Source organism: Coffea eugenioides, chromosome 2 (assembly GCF_003713205.1).
Source record: "Coffea eugenioides isolate CCC68of chromosome 2, Ceug_1.0, whole genome shotgun sequence".
Classification (NCBI taxonomy): Eukaryota; Viridiplantae; Streptophyta; class Magnoliopsida; order Gentianales; family Rubiaceae; genus Coffea; species Coffea eugenioides.
Window position 1 is genome coordinate 38,603,264 of NC_040036.1, and position 21,791 is coordinate 38,625,054.

At 32.5% G+C, this 21,791-nt stretch overlaps 1 protein-coding gene across 1 annotated transcript; it reads left to right on the forward strand.

Moving 5' to 3' along the window:
* Positions 1-290: 290 nt before the first annotated feature.
* On the forward strand, positions 291-19,837 carry LOC113759678 (beta-Amyrin Synthase 2-like). Its single transcript, XM_027302253.1, has 18 exons — positions 291-488; positions 1,323-1,508; positions 1,627-1,716; positions 2,673-2,870; positions 3,521-3,605; positions 5,442-5,608; positions 6,514-6,702; positions 7,574-7,693; positions 8,001-8,120; positions 8,444-8,566; positions 8,675-8,773; positions 8,910-8,966; positions 10,112-10,158; positions 10,266-10,409; positions 12,675-12,852; positions 16,777-16,857; positions 19,441-19,524; positions 19,715-19,837. Exons 1-18 carry the CDS (start codon positions 291-293, stop codon positions 19,835-19,837), a joined length of 2,289 nt encoding a protein of 762 aa, XP_027158054.1.
* The last annotated feature ends 1,954 nt before the right edge of the window (positions 19,838-21,791 follow it).

Sequence of the window (21,791 nt, forward strand, 5' to 3'; positions counted from 1 at the left end):
CGATCATGGTTACAGCAATGTCCATTAATATCAGAATCTATAATCTCTCCACAGCTCTCGTGGCGCGTCTTTCGTTTCTAATCTTTTCATTCCGTCTCCCCCTCTCTATCCGTCTCTTGTTTTTTCAATTCTTTTTTCCGTTTATGCTGGACAAAATCTCCTCTAATACAGATTTGGTTGACCTTACAATTCATACACACACACACACACAAAAACCCGACACCAGTCAAGACTGGCCTACATTGTCTTGAAGGTTTCGGCTTAAGATAAACAAGATAAAGAGCTCAGTAATGTGGAAGCTAAAGGTTGCTGAAGGCCATGGACCGTGGTTGTTTAGTACCAACAACTTTCTGGGTAGACGAACATGGGAGTTTGATCCCGACTACGGCACTCCACAAGAAAGAGAACAAGTTGAAGAAGCTCGAAGGGATTACACGAAAAATCAGTTTCGAGCAAAACCCTCCGGCGATGTTCTGAAGCAAATGCAGGTGAAAATTATTGACGTAGCTTGCTTCTCTAATTTCCTTTTGTTTTTTTACAGGATCAATGAGTTTTACGTCTAGGTCATGAGTTGGAAAATTGTTACAGGCCTAGGTTTTGAGGTTAATCTAATTACTGCTCTCCCCTCATTTTTGAGGTCCTTAGTTTCGGGGGGAAAAAGAATTCTCATCAAACTTAAGTGGAAATATTTGGCTCTCTTTCTCTTTTTATATAACGGAAACTTTAAACCTTGGGATAGAAAAAGATGAGAGTTTGAAAGTCGAATTAAGAATTTTATAATCACTTCATTGACATCCCTGCGAATTAGGGTGTTTTTCGACAAGATCTAACTCTTTCTTAAATCATTTAGTCTATTTGGAGTTGCAATGATTTATTAAAAGGTACTTCACATAGTAAAACTTCCAATTAAAACACTTATTAAGTACTTAACTGTGTTGTTCGGATACATACTTGAATTAGTGCTTATTGTGTTGCATAATGTGTGATTTTAAATTTTTTAAAATATATTTAGCTTTTATTTAGTTCATAATTAATGATCAAATTTGATTTTTTATTTTTTAAAACGCTAAAATCATTCTAAAAGCAATAAATTTGAACTTTCATTTAAAGTGTTTTTGACACCATAAATTCTACTCCTAAATTTATGGAACATTGTTTACCAAACAATTTTAAAGTATTTTTATCATCAAAAAGTACTTTTTTTATAGCAAAAGCACCGCAATATAAATAGGCTCTTAATTGCTCCACTTTAGTGGTGAAAGCAACTTGCACTATTTCAGTGCTGAGCCCTAAACTTATGTTTTTGCTATTTATGTGACCAGCTTATCAAAGAAAACCAGGCAGATCTAAGCTTGCCAAATGTACGGATTGGAAGAATGGAAGAACTGAATCGTCAAACAGTAACAACTGCCCTAAGGAAAGCCTTGAGATTCACCTCTGCTGTCCAAGCTCATGATGGCCATTGGCCATCTGAGATGTCTGGACCATTGTTCTATGTTCCTCACCTGGTAAGTGTACACTTTTATACTAATTTTGAGGGAAAAAATCCAAACAGGATTCCCTACGTCAAACTCTGTGCAGTTCTTAGTTTACCTCTTAGGACGTTGATATTTATTGTCCATGCAGATCATGCTTTTGTACATGAGTGGAACTACAAATGTGGTTTTGTCATCAGAACATAAGAAGGAGATAATGCGCTATATCTACAATCACCAGGTATTATGCAACTATTGTAAAGTACCATATTTGACCTCAGATATTTGTTTCGAAATGGATAAATTAGGTTCCATAAATTTTAGCAAGAACTGATTCTTTTACTTCTGTAATTTTATTGTTTTATCTACTAATGGAAAAAACAGCATGACAGTTTTTATTGAACCAAACATTAAGAATTGATTCGTGGAAGAACCGATCTAGTTCTGTAATTTTTTTGGATGGAAATTAATTTCTAGATAGCACCCTCAATTCAGACGCAACTAAACCAGCAATCGTCTTCGCATTATGACTAAAATGATCGATACCTTGGGGATTAGCTTAAGTTAAGCCATTAATTTCTTTTGTATGTGGTCAATTTTCATGTCACAGGAATTACAAGTCTTGAAGTCAAATCTCACTATATATGAATTTCTTTTACGTGTACTTTAGTATTCATCTCACAATTAATTTGTGGGTTAGCATGTATATATATATATATATATATTATTAATCTGTAATTTGTTTGTATTACTTTACTGCCACCAGTGTTGTTTCTGGTGATCGTATCTCAAAATGGAAAAAAAAGGGTTAAAAAAATGACCTTAGAGAGCAAAAAAATTTAGTGAAGGCTAGATGCCAATATCAAATCCTTTTATTACAATTGATAAATGCTATGAATCAGTAAGAATTATGGACTTTAAATTTTTTTTTTTCCTAGCAGGGAAATGGTGGAATTTACGAAATGGCGAATAGACATAGGGATTAGAATTCAGAAGATTTACATTTAGGAATTTCAACCTTAATTATTAGACCAAAACCTTGTTGACCAGTAAGAATTGTTAACTTTAATTATAGCTAGCCAACATGCGTAATTTCACACCACACCACCATGGATATTCTCATATGCCTAGTAAAATGTTTGCCATCTTTGTATGATATTCACCATGATCCGTGGATCCTTGCTGTCAATTGTGTAGAACAAAGATGGCGGATGGGGATTCCATATAGAAGATCATAGCACCATGTTTGGGACAGCAAATAACTACGTTGCTTTGCGTTTGCTTGGGGAAAATGCTGATGGCCCCAATGGTGAAGCTCTTTCAAAAGCCCGGAATTGGATATTAGATCACGGCGGCCTAGTGATGATACCGTCCTGGGGAAAGATGAGCTTTTCGGTAAATTCACTTTGTTGGTTGCTCCGAAGCCAAATGCCGAAATTAATCCTTCAACTTTCTCATTAAAACAGATTTAGTCCATAACATTTTTTTTTTCATCTATTTGGTCCTAAAACTTTAATTTCTGTGTCAATATAGTCTTTTGATTGGTTGTCCTCCAAAAACTTTATTTCGGCACCATTGGTCTGTTGGTCAAAGGGTAAATTTGGAAATAAGCTTAGCACCCCCTGTTCTGTAACTCCAAAAAATCATTATGACCCAAAAATTGAACCAAGAATGTTACTGGCATTAGATTAATGGTTCTTATCAGTTAAGTTAGGTCTTGAAGACATTAGATGATGATGATAATGAAGTATTAAGCCTGCCGAACACTTATTGGTAAAATTTTATTTTGATGGTAAAACGGGAAAAACTTCTTAGTTAAGTATGGACATTTTTAAAAAAAAATTTTTAAAGTAAAAGAGTTTGGCCAGTTTTCCACATTTGTTAGTAAAAATAGTTACAACTGTTATCACTTCTTGATTGTCTTAAATGGGTGAGACAAAATATCCGTACACAAAATATCCAATGAATTTTTCTTGGCTATGTCATTTTCCTCATTCTCTTTTATTAGGTAATTTTTTTAAACTGAATTTTATTTTCTTACTTAGCTGATCGGGCTGTATGAATGGTCGGGCTGCAATCCTGTTCCTCCAGAGTTATTTCTTCTACCTTCATATCTACCTATGCATGCAGGTACTAATTAATTGATGCTTGTAACTGGTGCAATATGTTCTAGTTTTACTTATCATTAATTTATTAAAGACACACTTCAATGAATTTCATTTGTTTGGACCGAATCTTACACAATACACACACACATATATATATATAGCCAGCATCAATTTCCAAAGAAACATTATTTGGTAATGCATTTTAGGGATAATTCCACTTACCTCGTCTGACAATTTTGGCCAGATTCCCTTGTAGTTTGAGTAATTACACGTAGCTACCTTCACCAAAGGAAATGACTAGAGTAGCCTCTGTATAAGCAAAAGCAAAACTTTCATTGGGGAAAAAATGAAAGAGAAAAAGGAAGAAAAGAACCTCTTGGTAAATCTTCTCCCCTTCCCAATCGTTTCTTAGATTTTTAAATGACCTCAGTCCAATTCTAACTATTTGATTATCCATACTATTTCTTGTTTAATGACTTTATCCCTTAAGCCATTCATTATATTTACATTTAAGGCTAGCAGCCTTTATTTTGTTTTTGAAAGTGTTGTCATGGGAATTTACAAAATTGTATTCAGTCTTCAATCACCATCTCCATATATAAAAGCACAATAAATGAGAAAACAAGTAGAGATGGTAGCGAGGATCGGGTATCCTCAAAAATCTCTCTTATCAAACCCTAATCCGCATATCTAAATCTTTTACTAAATCCTATCAGGTAACGCTGCAGGTTTTAATTCTCATTATCAAACCCTCTAGTTTCGAGTTCAAATTATTTATCGAGTACCCTTTACCCGTTAACTTGAATAATTCAAAAAACGAGAATTAGTTTTTGTCAAACTAAATCAATACACATCATATTAAATCAACACCCCGCGTTGAATTTTAAATTTGGGAAGGGGCATATATGTAATATAGTATAATATTATAATATATTATATAGTATATTATATATATATATATATATATATTGGGGTGTCAGGTTTTTTAAACCTTAACGGATTACCCACGGTTTACCTGATCCGTTGCCATCCCTAAAAGCAAGCGCTTGCAGGCTTGTTGCAGCGTGGGCGTGGGATGGTATTGATTGTGAAAGAACATAACAGCGTGTATAAGTTTAGCTTTGAAGTTTAAATGGGTTGGTGGTAACCTGTAAGAGACAGAAAAGGGAATCCTTGGGAAGAAATCAATTTGGAAAATGCAAAACGGTATTTTAGGATGATTGATCGATCTTTTGGCTGATCTTATATTTTGGGTTTAATTTGTACACAAATAGTAGAAATAAGGAGGCTACTGTAATTAATGAAACCACATGTCGTCTAGCTATATTTGTCATATTATTCAGAGGAGGTATGTAACATTATACTCCTCATCTGTAGGCATATCAATGGATCAGATATTACATAGATCTAACTCAGATCCTATTCAAACTCAAATCCTTTTAAAAAATCATAAATTTCAGTAGATTTTGATTTTCTATGATCTAGGTTCAAATTCAGATTCAAAGTTAGATCCCATGTGTGGATCTAGATTTGGATTAAGGGAATTTAACTTAAAATCTATCTATTGAGAAAGTGAAGATTTATTACCTTACATAGACGCTCAATTAACAGCTTTTTTTTTTTAATTATTATTAAGTGACTGAGTGATGCTTTAAAGTACTCAAATTCTTATTTTCCTGGTAATTCACTTGTATATTTTTTTTAGTGTAGGTGGGAGGATTCGAATTCGAAACTTGTCACTTATACTCCCTTTCCCGAACTATTCCACCCATCTCCCTCCAATTCTCTCGTACATATGATAAACTACAAATTGTATCCTGTCTAACATTTCAAAATCTTGTTTCTTCTTTCGAAATAGGAAAATTATGGTGCTATTTACGGGAAACGTATATGCCCCTTGCATATTTGTATGGGAGGAAATATGTTGGGCCAATATCCGATCTGATTTTGTTATTGAGAAAGGAACTTTACAATGATCCTTATGATACAATCAACTGGAATGCAACGCGACATTTTTGCCTAAAGGTTAGTGGCCATTTTCTGTTCTCTTGATAAGGGCCAGCAATTTTTGGAAGCATTATATATATATATATATATTTGTGTTTTTAAGGATTGACCCTCCCTTGAACTTTCATCACCGAAACTTTATCATTGTGTTTTCTAACATTGACTCCCTCAAATTCCATCATTTGCTAGAGAAAATTGTTCAAAACGTTGTTCGCATTTGATCAAATGAATTTTTTCATCTTTTAATTTTAAAATGATAACTTTATGTTTCTTATAAAATTAAATCAGTACAATTTGGTCCCAACCTAGGTTTTTTTTACTACTTTTTACCATAAAGTCATCATGTGATCTACATATAGTCATTGTTTTAAAGGCAAAAAAGGTTAGATCCCATTATAAATAAATGAGCTGATCTGTATCTATTTTTGTCGCTAAAAAGTAGGATATGACATGAACTATATTTATTTTTCTAAAAAAGTGGGATCAGATCCAATTCATATTCATTTTTGACACTAAAAAGTAAATTTGACTTTGTGCACATAAAAAATGACTGTATGTGGGTTACTTGCTAATTTCAAGTTAAAAAATGGTAAAAAGTTTAGGTTGGAACCAGAATTTATTAACTTGAATTTGTAAGGAATGCAAAGTTAACATTTTAAAAGTTAAAAATAAAAAAATTCATTTGGCAAAAATGTGAATGATGTTTTGAACGATTTTTCCTTTGTTATATATGTTTTTACCATTCGTTTTTTTATTTTTCGGCCCAGCAAACTAGTCAATTCCATCAGAAAAAATATTGCAATGCCAGTATCCCAGCGCTGTATCTTCATGCTTTGATAATACTAAAGTTACAAAGTGGTTCTTCCATCTTTTACACGTACTTGAGCAACAATCAAACCAATGTAACAATTCAAAGGATACAGGATGATCTCACCAGCCCTCATCCTTTTATGCAAGATGCAATCTGGGATATCCTCCATCACATTGTGGAGCCACTTCTAAAGCTCTGGCCCTTCTCCAAGTTCAGAGAAAATGCCTTGCAAAAAATAATCACGCACATCCATTATGAAGGTGAAAACAGCAGATATGTGAATATAGCATGTGTTCAGAAGGTAAATTCGAGAAACTTTGTCTCTTTATTTTTTACTTCTATTTTTTTTTTTTTTTTGGTTTTTTACCTTCACATGTATGTGCTTAGTTTACTCTTCTGTTGTGGTAAATTTTTAGTTCCGTTTTAAATGTTATAGATAGTAAAGAGGCATGAAAGCATAACAGGTAATTAAATCAACAGTTGGTGATCTAATGATCTAATGGGACTGTAGGCTTTTCTATTGTTTTATCCGTGACTTTGTCATTCTATAAAATGTAAATACCAAAAACAACAACTACACTATCTGAACAATGATTTTCGTGTTTAATGAATTATATTCTGGGCAAAAACTAATTAAAAATCGCCTTATTAACGTAACTTATTAATGTAACCCTTCATTTTCTTTAAAAAAAATATGTTTTGAATCACTCGGATTTCTCAATTGCCACTTTTCAAGCTCTTTGCGTTTTTGTAAAACAGATAAGTTTGCTGTAGTGTCTTGCTCTTTCAAGTTTAGATACTGAAAAGTTGCAAATCTGAAAAAGTCGTCAAAGACATTGATCAATATCACAACACCTTCAATGACTTCTAGGATTCAAAAGCCTTTTGCACATAATTTTCTACCCCAAGTATCATCCCCTCTTTCCAATGTTGTGAGATGCTGTAGATTGTTTTAGATATCTACTCCTGTGCGTCTGAAAAAAAAAAAACTTAAGTGAAAAAAAGAACTTATAACATATTGGTTATCTTTATTGCACATTTAGACATTTATTTTCACAGTATAGCATTTTGAAATGTCTAAAGAGGCGAATTGAATATCTTGATAACCACAAATGATGGAGAAGCGTAAATAAACAATATAAGACAAATTATCTAATTCATTTATAATATAGGTATTCCACATGATGGCCTGCTGGGCAGAAGATCCCAACCCAAACTCAATTTCTTTCAAGTGTCATCTTGCCCGAGTTCCCGATTACTTGTGGATTGCTGAAGATGGCATGAAAATGCAGGTTTAGTTGCTTTCCTTTCAAGGGAAAATTAGACTTTGGTTAAACTTTACCCTATTATTTGTTTGAGGACAAAGTTCGGTTGGTACAAAAATTAAGTGATCATGAGATTTTTGATTCGATTATTAAGTCATCTTTGCTCTTATCTTTTATAAGATTTGTAGTTTCTCTTTAATCTTCAAACAACAAAATGAGAAAAAGAGTAAAAACAAAAAATGTTCAAGCAGTTCATCCAACTGATGTTGGTTTGTGAGATCATTCTTTAAAGTTAAAAGATGTTTAAAATGAATAATACCTTACTTGGTTGCAGAGTATGGGAAGTCAACTATGGGATACTGTTTTCACCACTCAAGCAATTATTGCAAGTGATCTTGAAGACGAATTTGGGACAACTTTGAAAAGAGCGCATTATTTCATCAAAGAAACCCAGGTAGTGTTAGTTTTTACTCCTCAAACCTTAATTTCAAATTGTTTTAATGTACTATTTACATGACCGTTGTTGACACATTTACCACATAACTTTCTGTATGATTGTGAAAAATACTCATGTAAACAAAATGCTGTGTTTTTTTGTTATCAGTATACAATTAATAGGAGATAAATTTCACTTCCTTAACTTGGAAAACCACAAAAATGAACATGTTTTAGGTATAAACTTCTGTTTCTTCTGTTTATTATATCTATATATATTTTCTATTTTTTGCTTTCTTAATGAATTAATAAATTTATTTGAATTGTATGTCTTACCTAAAGATACAAGAAAATCCATCGGGGGACTTCCGTAGCATGTACCGTCACCCATGTAAAGGAGCTTGGATGCTAGCAGATAGAGATCACGGTTGGCAAGTTTCTGACTGTACTGCCGAGGCACTAAAGGTTCTTTATTGTTGTACACAAAAATCCCGATAGAAAAATGTTTGTTTGTCCTGTAATTATATGGATCTCCCTGTTGCAAATAATTCAATGCTTTCTTTCGTAATTCAGGCATTGCTCCTGCTTTCAGAAATGCCAACAGATGTTGTAGGAGAAAAGATTGACGTCAAACGGCTATATGAAGCGGTTGATTTTATTCTAAATTTGCAGGTTTTGAAGCTTAACATTTAAAATGTTTCTCGTACTGACATTAATTAAAAAGAAATACTCATATTTAGACTGAAATTTTGTGGCTAATTTTAGTTTTGTGTGGTCTTCTTTGCCTTTATGTATGGCCTTCTTACAGAGCAAAAATGGAGGTTTTGCCATTTGGGAACCATCAACTTTGCCAAAATGGTTTGAGGTAAATAATTTACTCTATTGAACACTTCAATCGGGTGGACGTTCGATCACAATCAATCCTCCATAAAAAGTACGTAATACGAAAAGGAACTATGCTCACAAGTTGTTATTCTAATGAGAATCCTTTTAGATATACTATACCAGCTTGAAAAGTAAATGAACTCCGCCTGAGATGTTTGATGTCATTTTATCAGCCACTTAATGTGCACACACACATACAACTAGCCATTTCATATTTAAGTAGAAAAGTTTTTCTTAGTAAATAAAATCTGTTTATTTAACTACTTTATTGAAAAGAAAATAGAGAGAATGTGGCATAGGATTAACAATTTTCTATTTTTTTACTTGATTGCGCAAAACAATGTGCCGTGCTACAAAGTGACAAGAGCCTATGATCACCTGAAATACAGTGGCAAAGCCAGGACTTTTAGTTAGAAAGTGTAATAATAGTAGTCTAGATTTACAAGGTGTTAGTTTATAGATTCTGGACTAACTAGATATTTGTTATAGTAAATCAATTTATTCAAAATTATAAAAAAATTTAAAAATTGTCCACAGCATGAGATTTATTATTATTTTCCAAGCTATCTAATTGCATAGTAATTAAAATTATGCCTAGGAATACAAGATATAAACTCTAATAATATGTTTGGTTGGCTTTTAATTCATATAAAATGGACATGTAAGAAATGTTCAATGTTAAGTAAATAACATTTGCTTTAATAAAAAAAAAGTAAATAACATGTAATAGGAAGGGGAAAAATATAGCTTCATATAATGTGTTTAAGTTCGAGGTTCCGCATTGTGTGGAAATGGTGAGGACAATTATAAAAAATTTTAATACTTTTGAGGGGCAATTACGGGGTTAGATAAAATACTATCAAAATGTACGGGGGACAAGAATAGGGCAATACTAAAATTTTTAAAACTTGTATAGACTATTTTAAAGTTTCTAAAAAATTGAGGGGGTGCAATTTTGGGTGAACGTGGCTCCGCCACTGCTAAAACCTTCAAAGAAGGTAACGCCTAAGTGGATAAAGCATAACAATTTTTCTCATTAATTTCCAACATGCACAACAGTTATGCATACTTACGTAGCATTTATCTAATTCTTTTCTAATGCTTCGTCCTTGATGTTTGGCTTAGTTTTTCAATCCAACACAGTTATTTGAGAATGCTATGGTTGAATACGAGTAAGGACCATCTAACTTATTTATTACATGACTCTTTTTCTGAGTGGTTCTTATGATGTCTACTGCTCACATAATCTACAACTCTTTGTGATGGTTTTCACTTTCAGGTATGTCGAGTGCACTTCATCTATTGTTCAAGCTCTTGTGCTTTTCAAGTATTCATTTCCAACGTATCGGCAAAGGGACATAGAAGCTTCTGTAAAGAGGGCAATAAAATTCATTGAGAAATCCCAAAATCCTGATGGTTCCTGGTAAAATAATTTTTGAGGATTCATCAGAAAATTAAAGCTATAAATTAAAATCCTTAAAAACATCGACATGCATAAAAATGGATTCATATATTTGCTCAGACGTTTGAATATAAGTCAAACATGGTCATCCCTTCCCAAGTTGAGGTAACATCCATCAATTTGTTTTCATTTAACACGGAGTGGAAAAAGATAGTTTGAATTTTACTTCGTTTCAAATGAGGCTTTTCACAAAATTTCTCGAATATGTGACAGTTTCAAAAATGACCAGCACTAGTTTATAAATAAATTATTTATCTTCATACATTTAGAAGTATGTGTCGACATTTGTACTTAAGTCCACAAGAAAGAGCTGTTTTAAAACATTCAACCACCTTTCTTCACACATATAAGTCATGAAATTGAACGTTACGCCTATATGTATGCGTACCTACTCCTTCTCAATTTGCAACATTTGAAAAGTATTAATGATTTTAGTTTTATTCACTCCAAGTAGCTCCTTCGTCCATGGTTTTTAATTTATTGTGCATTTGGTTTCATTGATATGATAAAGCCGCCATTCTTCTGTTTTTCGTTAATGTATCCTAGTTTTAATCATAGCAGGGTCAAAATGCATACTTTATTACCATATAGTTGATGGATAATACGCTTAAACCACAAAACATGTGCGATTGACCAGTACTGTTAGCATTATGTACCATGTTTAATAAAAGAAAGGGAATATCATACAAATAGTCCCTCAGATATTGGGTGTGTACCTTTTATATCCTCACATATGAAATGATGATTATTTGTCCCTCACATGTTACCTTTGTATCTTTTATGTCCGTCACATTCGAAATGATGATTTTTCATCCCTCACAAATAAAAAATGCACATTTTTAGTCTCTCGACTCATTATTACTTATATTCTTACCGGAAAAAATTATGTGCATCTCATGCCTTATAAACTTTAGGAGCAAATTTGGAAGATTGCAAAGAAGGGGGGAAAAACATCCCTCACAACTCTGTCTTCTTCGTCCTATTTTCCTGGCCACGAATGTGGTGCAGCCTTTGGCTGTCTTACAGGTAGCAGCCATACTGCTAAATAAATTTTAGGGGTAAAAAATTTTATTCTGAATCCATCATATAACCCGATATGGTCATTCTTTTAGGGGTAAAAACGTTAATTTTCACTTATAGTTAAATAAATGGCTCGATCCATATTCATTTTTACCCCAAAAAAAGTAGAATATGAATCAAATCATATTCATTTTTCTAAAAAAGTGAGATCTGACCCAATTCTTATTCATTTTTATCACTAAAAATGTGGGATCTGATGTTTTTGTACATAAAATGTCTATATGTGAGTCACATGGTAATTTCAAACTTAAAAGTGGTCAGAAACAAAGGTTACCACCAAATTTCGTTAATTTGAATTTGTAATGGAAGTAAAATTAATATTTTAAAGTGAAGGACGAAAAAACTCATTTAACAAAATGTAAGGAACATTTTAAACAATTTTCTTGGAATCTAATTTCGATGTTAGTTTTTGTAAAAAAAGAACAAAAGTAAGCAAGAAATAAAAAATACACTGGTAGGTATGCTAGAATCTGCTAGGGCTTATATTGAAAAAACATGCCACTATTTTTTTAATTGTATGATTTTAGGAAAAAAACACAAAACTAATATCAAAATCAAATTCTAATAGCTAGGATTTTTTTTTACTTTTTACCCATATTCATTCATTTTTTGTTTGCAAAACTAAATCAAAATTAGATTCTATGCAAAAAATTGAGTGAGGAGTTGAATTTTGATGAAATTCTGTAATTGAAAGTGGTGGCAGTTATCAGTAACATCGCTAGCACGGCGATTGGAGACAGCTATGGCTACTACCATATTTTGGGCTAGGAAAGTAGGATGAAAAAGAAAGAAATGTACGGCACGTTTTTCCCTTTTTCCTACAATATTCCTATTTTGCTCCTAAAGTTTGTGAAGCATGAGGTGCACATGATTTTTTTGGGCATAAATATGAGTAGAAATGAGTCGAAAGATTAAAAATATGCTTTTTTTTATTTATAAGGGACAAAAATCATCATTTTATATGTGAAAAATGAAGAATCATTATTTCATATGTGAGATATAAAATCAATATGTTACGAACTATTTGTATGGCTTTCTCTAAAAGAAAAGTCAAATTGACTTTAACAAACATTTTAGATGCACATTTGTAGGTACATTTGTTTTAACAGGAACAACATCATGATTTTGATCCAATCGTTTTGACAGGTATGGCTTTTGGGCAATATGCTACACTTATGCCTCTTGGTTAGCATTAGGAGCTTTGGCCATGTGTGGGAAGACATGTGACAATAGTGAAACAGTTCAAAAAGCGTGTCAATTCTTGCTTTCAAAACAACAAGAAACAGGTGGTTGGGGAGAAAGCTACCATTCATGCACTAAGAAGGTGAGCTGGTTTGGTTCAATTGGTTGCAACCATAGTAAAGTCATCATATTTTCACAGTGCTTTCCTTTGCTTTGTTACTTTAAGAAGGGAAAGTGACACTTTCCGTCCCTAATATGCGGGATTGGGTAGTTTTCGTTTCTAAAGATCACTTAAAATTAAAACACATTAAATTCTTAGGAATATTCTATAGTCTCTTTTGGATACCATTCCTTCAACTTTTATCTCTCACTAAAAATAATAGTTTAAATTTTATATACTTAACAATGTTTAATCTAAAAGTAAATAACACTTCTTTCACTATACAATGGTGAATTTCATTTTTGAGTATGATACTCAACCGGGACTGTAGAATCTCCTTCATCGTTATAGTTTCAATTTTTGACTAGTACAATTTTGTGCAACTAGAATCGATCAATTTGGACAGAAAGAAGTTTGGCAAATAACTTTTTCAGACCTTCAAATTTTGCTCTGAATTCATCTTTAGTCTATGATCCTTTAGCTTATCCCACTCAGTCCTTTCACATTTTTTCTCACAATAAAAGTATCCCTATTTCACTTCTTTCGACCACCATTGTTGAAGAGTATCCCTATGTTGCAGAGTATGATAAACACTTCAACTACTCACTTTCTATGCATATATATATATGTATGTATGTATGTATGTGTGCGTGTATACCTACTTCAGCTATATTCATCATTTTCTTTTGTATATAATTACTTCTTTTGTTTTTGAAAAAGAAAAGGAAGAAATCATATAAAAAAGAAAATAGAGAAAATAGACGACTAAAGTAAAAAAGAAAGGAAAAAATTATATTAAAAAGTAGATGACAACAAATGAGAAGAAAGTAAAGACTTTCTTAAGAGAATAGTTCAAGTTTTGATCATACCTTTTAATGCGGCACAGATTTTGTGATGGAACGAAGTACAATAAGAACTACTTTTGTGTTAGAAAAAGGTGAAGAAAAAAACTATAAAAAAGGAAGGTACTACATGAAAAAAAAATGGCAAAACTAGTTGAAGAAAGTACAAAAGAAAAAAAAAAGAAACTGAATAAAAAAGCAAATAACAAAATGAGAAGAAAGATATTTTTTTTAGAAGAGAATAGTTGAAATTTTGGTCATACTCTTTAACACTATTAGATTTAGTGGTTGAATGACTTGAAATAAGTACGTTGGTGTTACCAAAAATAATAAAAAGGCTAAATAGGATAAAATAAAATGTTAGGGACTAGAGATACTTTAAATAAAAGTTGAAGGGGTAAATGAACTTTTTGCCAAAGAAAAAAATTTTGGTCCAAAGTGATTGATTTGCATGTTTTGATTGAAACTTTAAGAGTGAAAATAGTCTAACTCCCGCTTACTGTGGATGAAGAGTGTCATTTTCTCTCTTGAGGAATCTCCAATTTCTCTCCGATAGGGGCTAGGGTGGATGTTTGTCTAGGGCTAGGAGAGAGAAGCTAAAATGCATTAATCTCTTGCTGTCCCCTTCTCCCAGCTATTACCCTCTGTGACAGAAGATAAAATGAAAGGTAAACGATGTTTTAGCATGTTTGTCAAGAAGTAAATCATACAATTGGGTCCGTATTGCCTTGGCTATATATGTGTGTGGAGGAGGGGGAGGAGGATTGCATTGAGTGATAAGAGAAATTATAAATATGAGATTCTAGATTCAAGACCTCTCACATTATATATATATATATATATATATATATATATATATATATATATATGAGTAAATCTTTTCTACACTGACGGTGTGTACACTATTAGCGTTGGATTCATGGCATGTGTGCAAAAGTTGACTTTCAAATTCAAATTTTGCATAGTTGTCATTCGTCCAACGCTGATAGTGTATATACTGTTGGTGTAGGAAAGATTAATCATATATATATATATATATATATATAATATTTGGATTAATCTTTCTTACACTGACAGTGTATATACTGTTAGTTTTGGATGAATGACAATTATGTAAAATTTGAATTTGAATCCAACTTTTGCACATGTGTTATGAATCTAATGGTGATAGTGTATACACTGTCTTTTTTTTTTATCCCTTTAAATTATAGTGATATAATCGCTTACTCTCTAACTTTATTTTCTAGATATTTTATCTTTTCGTTAATCTAAAAAGTATGTTAAAAAATGTTTAAATATATTTATCTTTTATATATATAATTAAAAATAAAAAATTTGGAATAATTGTTCTTCCTTTTTTTCACTCTAAGATTCCAAAAACATAAAAATAAAAGGGTTTTCTCAAATTTCTTTTTTCACACTTATTAATACAAGGAAAAGAAAAGTAAATAGGACAGAAGGAGATAGAAAATTAGATTTTGCAAATAAAGAAAATTAGGAAGAATCTAATGTTATCATATTGCTTTAATGTCCTCGAGATTAGGATTGGAATTGGATAGTAAACAGATAAGTAAAGTAAATTTAAAATAATATAAATATTGAATTCTTTCTTATTTGTATTAAAAAAAAAGAATTGAGCTCTCTCTCTCTCTCTCCCTCCCCTATTTTTCTATTTTTTTTCAATATTCATAAGATTGTCAAGAAAAAAGAGATTAATATTTTGACTTTTTTTCGTGATACTAAAAAGGAGAAGATTCACTCTAAATTTTTTATTATTTTTATTATATAAAAAAGAGGGTACTATCTTGTAAAGTTTTTTAACTTATTAAGTTGTTTTAATGATGGGATAAATTGTCTAAAAAATAACTCTAGAGGGTAAATTGATAATAAGGTTATAGTTTATGGGGGTAAAGTGATAATAATTTTAAAGGTTAAACATGTCTTATCACTTGGATTAATAAACTCCGTTAAGTTTTACTGTTAGTTTTGGGGGTAAAATGACTAAAAAATAACCTTAAGGGGGGGGGGGGGGAATTGATAGTGACATCAAACGTTAGAGGGTAAAGCAATAATAACCCTAAAATTTACCCTATATGTATACGTGTATATATATCCTCCAAACAATGGAAATGTGCAAGGCCAGATTAAGTTTATTCAAATTATGCGCTAACATAATTATCCTCCAAATGAATTATTTTTAGGACTGTAGTTTTTTTCACTGGAGTACCCTTTTGTGTTAAATTTAAGTGTCATTTGCTCTCTGACTACTTTATATTTTTTGGTTAAGCAGATTTAAGAGATAAAAGACTTTAAATTAAGGCATATATCTTGGAAAAATAGCGGGAACTTATCCTCTGCCAATTATTTCAATCCATTGATTGATTATCTCAAAGTTATTTACTAAAATTATCTTGTATATCTTCTATCTCTTTGATGAAAAATGTTCAATTGCGACGTTCATCTAACAAGCATTACCATGTTTATCTGGCTTCTGATGTACCATTGTACAATAGAAGCCAAAAAAGTTTTATGCTAAATTCACAATACTAAAATGTTACTTGCCATTAGATTGGAGTTTTTGAAAAAAAAAATACAATATAGCAATAATATGTGAGGTAATTAAGAAATATATCAAGGGAATATTTCAAAAACCTTTTCTAGAAAATTTGCAATCCAAATTGGCTCATATCACATTTGAATGAGTAAAGAACCTAAATGATGACAAGACCACATTGACTTGGAAAAAAACAAATACACACACACAGTGCATCATTAATGATAGAGAATTTATTCATTTATTTTTTTTTTTGTAAAAGAGACACCAAAATCATAGAATAATATATATTTTTGTCCACTCAGCATATTAATTAACCACCTTTGTGAACATATTAATCAAGTTCTATTTAAGTTGCGCAATAACTTGTCTTCATTGGCTATATCCGAGTTCTAATATCTAGTATGTGAAGTAACTCGTATGTTGTTAAATTAAGATAATGTGAACTAAAATACCCACATTCATTTTTGTTCAGTATGATAACTTTCACAACTGATGTTGTTGCTACAGGTATATACACATATAGATGGGAAAAGATCCAATTTGGTACAAACATCATGGGCTCTAATGGCACTTATACATGCTGAACAGGTTCGTTAGCTGCAAGTTTCAAATGCATGTGACGTTTTTTACTTGTAAAAGGCATTTATTTGTCAACTCACACGTTACACTTACGTATAAGAAAATCTGAAAGTAACTAAGAAAACTATCGGAAACCACCAATCTTTGGCTAAGTGGCCACCACCAAAGCATTAAAACTTGGTGGGGTGGGAGGCAAGGTTAAGTGGCTTTGTTTAAAAAATTCAGGCAGGTGTGTAGTGCACCCGTCTAGTCCGAAAGTGGTTCAGTCCCCTCCGATTTATTCTTGGATCTCTTCAGATCCGCCCCCTCTCCCTAATGTAGGATAAAATAGGTTTATCGTCCCTGTGAAAAAAAAAAAAAACTAAGAAAACTATCGGAAAACTAATACATCAATCTATTACTATCATGCTAGAGGCAAATGCACATTGGAAAAGAAAACTCATTTTGAATTTTTGAAAATTTGTAATTTCATTTTTGGAATAATTTCAAGGACCTTCGCTGAGGCATATAATTTGACACTTACACTTAGCTCCCCTCACATTTGAATAAATAACTTACCTCCTATATTTGAGGTTTCAACACAAGGTTTGCTTTTTGTCACAGCTGAACTATTGTCTTAATGCCCCAAAATACCCTCACAGAATTCATGGAAACAAACAAACTATTGATTTGGTTAAAAAAAGGCCTTAGAAAGTAATTGAGGTGGGAGTGGGGCGGGGAGGAAGCAATAAGGAGGACTGCACTACTGATTTTGGGGTGCAAAAGGAGAGACCGTAGGAGAAGGAGAGGTACAAGTCGGATTCATTGGGCTATTATATGTTGAAGAATGTGGAACATAAAAGTACAAAGATGGCCCAGTGGTTAGGAGAGGATTTTTAGAATCTTTTTTTGTTGTTAAGTTCGGAACTTGAAACCTATACCTGATAGTGGAGAGAAGAAAGTAAATTTAAGGTTTAAATCATGTACTTGACAATTGGAAGAGCGAACGGTGGATGAAGAGAAAAATGGTACAAAAAACTTGAAATGCAAAATTTAGCACGAGAAAATGGGGGGTTTTAATGATCTTGAGGCATGTTTAAAATACTATCCTTAAGGTTTTAATTGTTCCCACTACACGTAGTAGTTCGTGTCTAGTTTATGGCAATATACTTCTAGGAGACAATAAGAGAAGAGAAAAAGACAGAACAAACTTTTTTTTTCTCCCAAAGAATGATGAAATGCCAAAAACTTGGTTTAAATGATAAGGGACTTATTTATTTAAATGAACTCAGAATTGGATCCCGAGTCGAATCGGGTTCATTATTTCCAGCCAACAAGGATCTGGTGCCGGATCATTATTTGATCTTAGCCAGATCTAAGGGCAGTTGGTTTTGTTCAATTGATGGACATTCTGATCCTTGTGACATACAAGCTGGATTCATTGAACAATTCAGCCTACTTGATTTTCTTTTTCGAAATCTCATTTTCATTTCATTTGCAAATTATTTCTGTAATCCTTCACTTAGTTTGTAAATGAAATAAGAAAGCTAACATGTATGATATCATGCGTGCATAAAGTATAGTATCTTTCGATTTAAAATTTCCTTTATTGCAGATATATCACTTAACCTCACCAAATCAAGGTAGTTGATGTCTTTAAACCATAAATTGCGAACAACACTAGATATACCACATACATAGTATTGTAAACATTGGTCGATTAATAAAGAATTTGAGCACTATTACCGCCCATCATGTATTCCAGTCTAAATTCATGATCGTGTACAAAAACAAACGCAAATTTCTACTAGAGGTGACACCACTTCTTCGACCATATAAATGAATTTGCTATCAAGCTTTATAAGCTACGGATCCAATTCACCAATTCCAGCCAACTAGAATCCAGAATCAAGGCTGATTGGTTTTGCTCAATTAAGTAACTATCTGATCATTATCCGGCTTTGGATATGAAGCCAGATCCTTGTGAGATCCAAGCTGGACTCATTGAGCAATTCAACCTACTGGATTTTCTTTTCCAAGTCTCATTTTTTATTTGATTTCCAAACTATTTCAACATTAAAGTGGATTGATGAATAGGATCAGAGGCATAGCTAGTAAGAGGAAGGAAAATAAGTACTTATTACTAATCAATAGCTAGGTGGAGGGCTTCCCTTGTATACTTTGACTAGAGAAAGTGTAAAGTAATAAATTCGAGGTGGAGAGAGAGTGCGTGACGGGTTTGGCTAAGATGCAAGTGTTTTTTCCTTTACCTTCATTTTTCTTAGTCTATTATAAGATATAAAAAAGTACTAAGCCGTCGTTATTGAAGTCATTTTAGAACTGTAGGAGATGTATGTGTAATAATTTAATTATATGGGGAACAAAGTGCATTCTTAGATACTTTAGGGGAAGATTTTGGAATGGTCTCTTAATTTCTAATTTAGCTCAGCATCTTTCTACTTTATTGCCCTCTCCTGCCGACATAAAGTGGATGGTCACTTTCTCAAATAACTTTCATAATTTGTAGAATATGCTTATTGATATTTTCTCTAATGCACCTTGCTGTATAAATGGCTTTTTGTAGTAGAATTAAGTGTCATGTATTTTTACCAGGCAAAGAGAGACCCAAGACCTTTGCATAAAGCTGCAGTACTACTAATCAATTCCCAGATGGATAATGGTTCTTTTCCCCAACAGGTACATGTATCGTAAAGGTTATCGATAGAATTTCTACTTTCTATTCATAGTCTAAAAATATTACTCCACTGAGACTTGAGTATTAGTATATTATATGGTTGACAGTCAAAAGTTGTGTTCTGCTGGTTGTTTCTATGATTTTGTTATGTTTAAGAAAATGTCATATATCATACTTACAATTTTATTGCAGGAAATAACTGGAGCATCCATGGGAAATTGTATATTACACTATGCTGCTCATAAGAACATTTTTCCATTGTGGGCGCTTGCAGAATATCGAAAGCATGTCCTACCCTGTCTTGACGAAATCTAAGTTGGTTTTGTTATGACCCAAGGGGGAGCTGATCATCTAAGCAAATAGGGTGATGATCAAGAAGCTGCTATACTACTTGTCAACTCAGAAGTTAGTTAAGAGTGTTAGTTAGAGGCACTTAGAATACGAGTTAGTCAGTCTCTAGCTGAATCAATTGATTGCATAAATAAAGGATGAACTGTATAGTGAAGGACCAAAAATTGAGTTGTAAAAGGTCTCCTTCTTCCTGAATAATACGACTCTCTCCTCTTTCCTCTGCATTTTCTGATTCTACTCTCTCAAACTCCGCTTTCTTTTCTATATTATCTCCTTTCTTCCTATTTTTTGGAACCAGATTATTACAATTGGTATCAGAGCTTGCGGTCCTTGGATTGCAAACTTGGATTACCCCAATTGATATCATTCTTTTCCCGAATCTTCTCTCTATTCCTCTCTCATTTCTGTTCTTTTCTGCTCTTCCTTGTCCCTTCTTTTCCTGCTGTTATCTCTTTCTTCAACTCTTCGATTAATCTGCATTCTTCCTTTACTTCCTTTCTTTTCCTTCTTTTCCAATTGATTCTTGCTTAATCAAATGGAGAAACAAGAATCTGCATTTCATAGTTTAACGGAAGTAAATGCAGTTGAATGCAAATCTAGGCCAGACAAGATTGATTCCGAGTTAAGGAATTGTATGATTTCATTTGTGTCGCACCCCATTTTTAATGAAAATAAATGAAATCATGGGTTTATAAAAATGAATTTTTTATTTATTTTGATTGAAAATGAGTTTTAAATTTGTAGAGAATAAATAAAGAAAGGGGACCTAAAATGGGACTTAAAAAGTGCGACGATTTTGACCCAAAATAGTATTTTAAAAAGGATTTTTAATAAAAAAATAGGAGTTGCCACTTGGTATTGAGTTAAGGTGTACCAAGTCACCTAAAAATGAATTTTAAATAAAAAGTAGAGAAAATCTTTTTTAAACGATTCCAAATTTTTGAAAATCAAAAGAAATGAGCTCGGGAGTCACGGTTGAGGAAAAAGAAGGTAAGAATAAAATCCAAGGCACCCTTTCAACCTACCAAGGTTAGTTGCGTGATTTAGTCAAAAAATTTTCTTAGTTTAACCTATAGAACTTATCGCATTTGAATGTTACTATATGGATGCACCTCTAGACCTAATAGCTATTGGAAGGGTCAATATGTCTCTTCGAAATCTTAGTTGGTGCAAATCGCATTAATTGCGATGCCTAAAACTGATTCTTTGAAGATATCACGAATATGCAAAAATGAGACTTGAAAAAATAGAAAAATTATAATATACAAATATACGTGACCTAAAAGAGAGGGATGCAACATAACGGGTACGGGGGCTAAGATTCGTGACTCAATTTTCCCTTTTATAGAGGGAATATGAACCTGCTAAGATTAAGAAGTCATACTCGTCCATATTCCATATTTAAAGGGTATTCTCTAACCTAATCAAGCAAATGCATTAATCTACTCCTAATTTCCTTAAATGGAATGCAAGTCTAAATGTCATGTTTTACACATAAGGATGAAGGATATACATATAAAGGAAATATCATGCAAAAATGGTAAATATCCTAAAAAAGTAGAAAATATGCATGAAATGTAGTGCTTGTCACGGAAACATGATTTAGCGCGTGAACGGTTTAAAGGGTCTAGCGTTGGACTAACCCACATCTATAAATTCTCACTAGCATTGGACTAGTGAAAAATCGGAAAAAAGGGCCACAACTAGCGTTTAACTAGTGTGGTGACGTCATACATTTATTATAACTAAATAAATCATATAAAACATAATAAAAGCAAGTAAACACATAAATCATATAAAACACATAGCACATAAGCATGATATTTAGATGCAAAGACCCTAAGAAAGCGAGTAAACATGTAAACACACAAACATGCAAGCACGCAAGCAAATAAAAGCAAATAGAAACCTAACTATT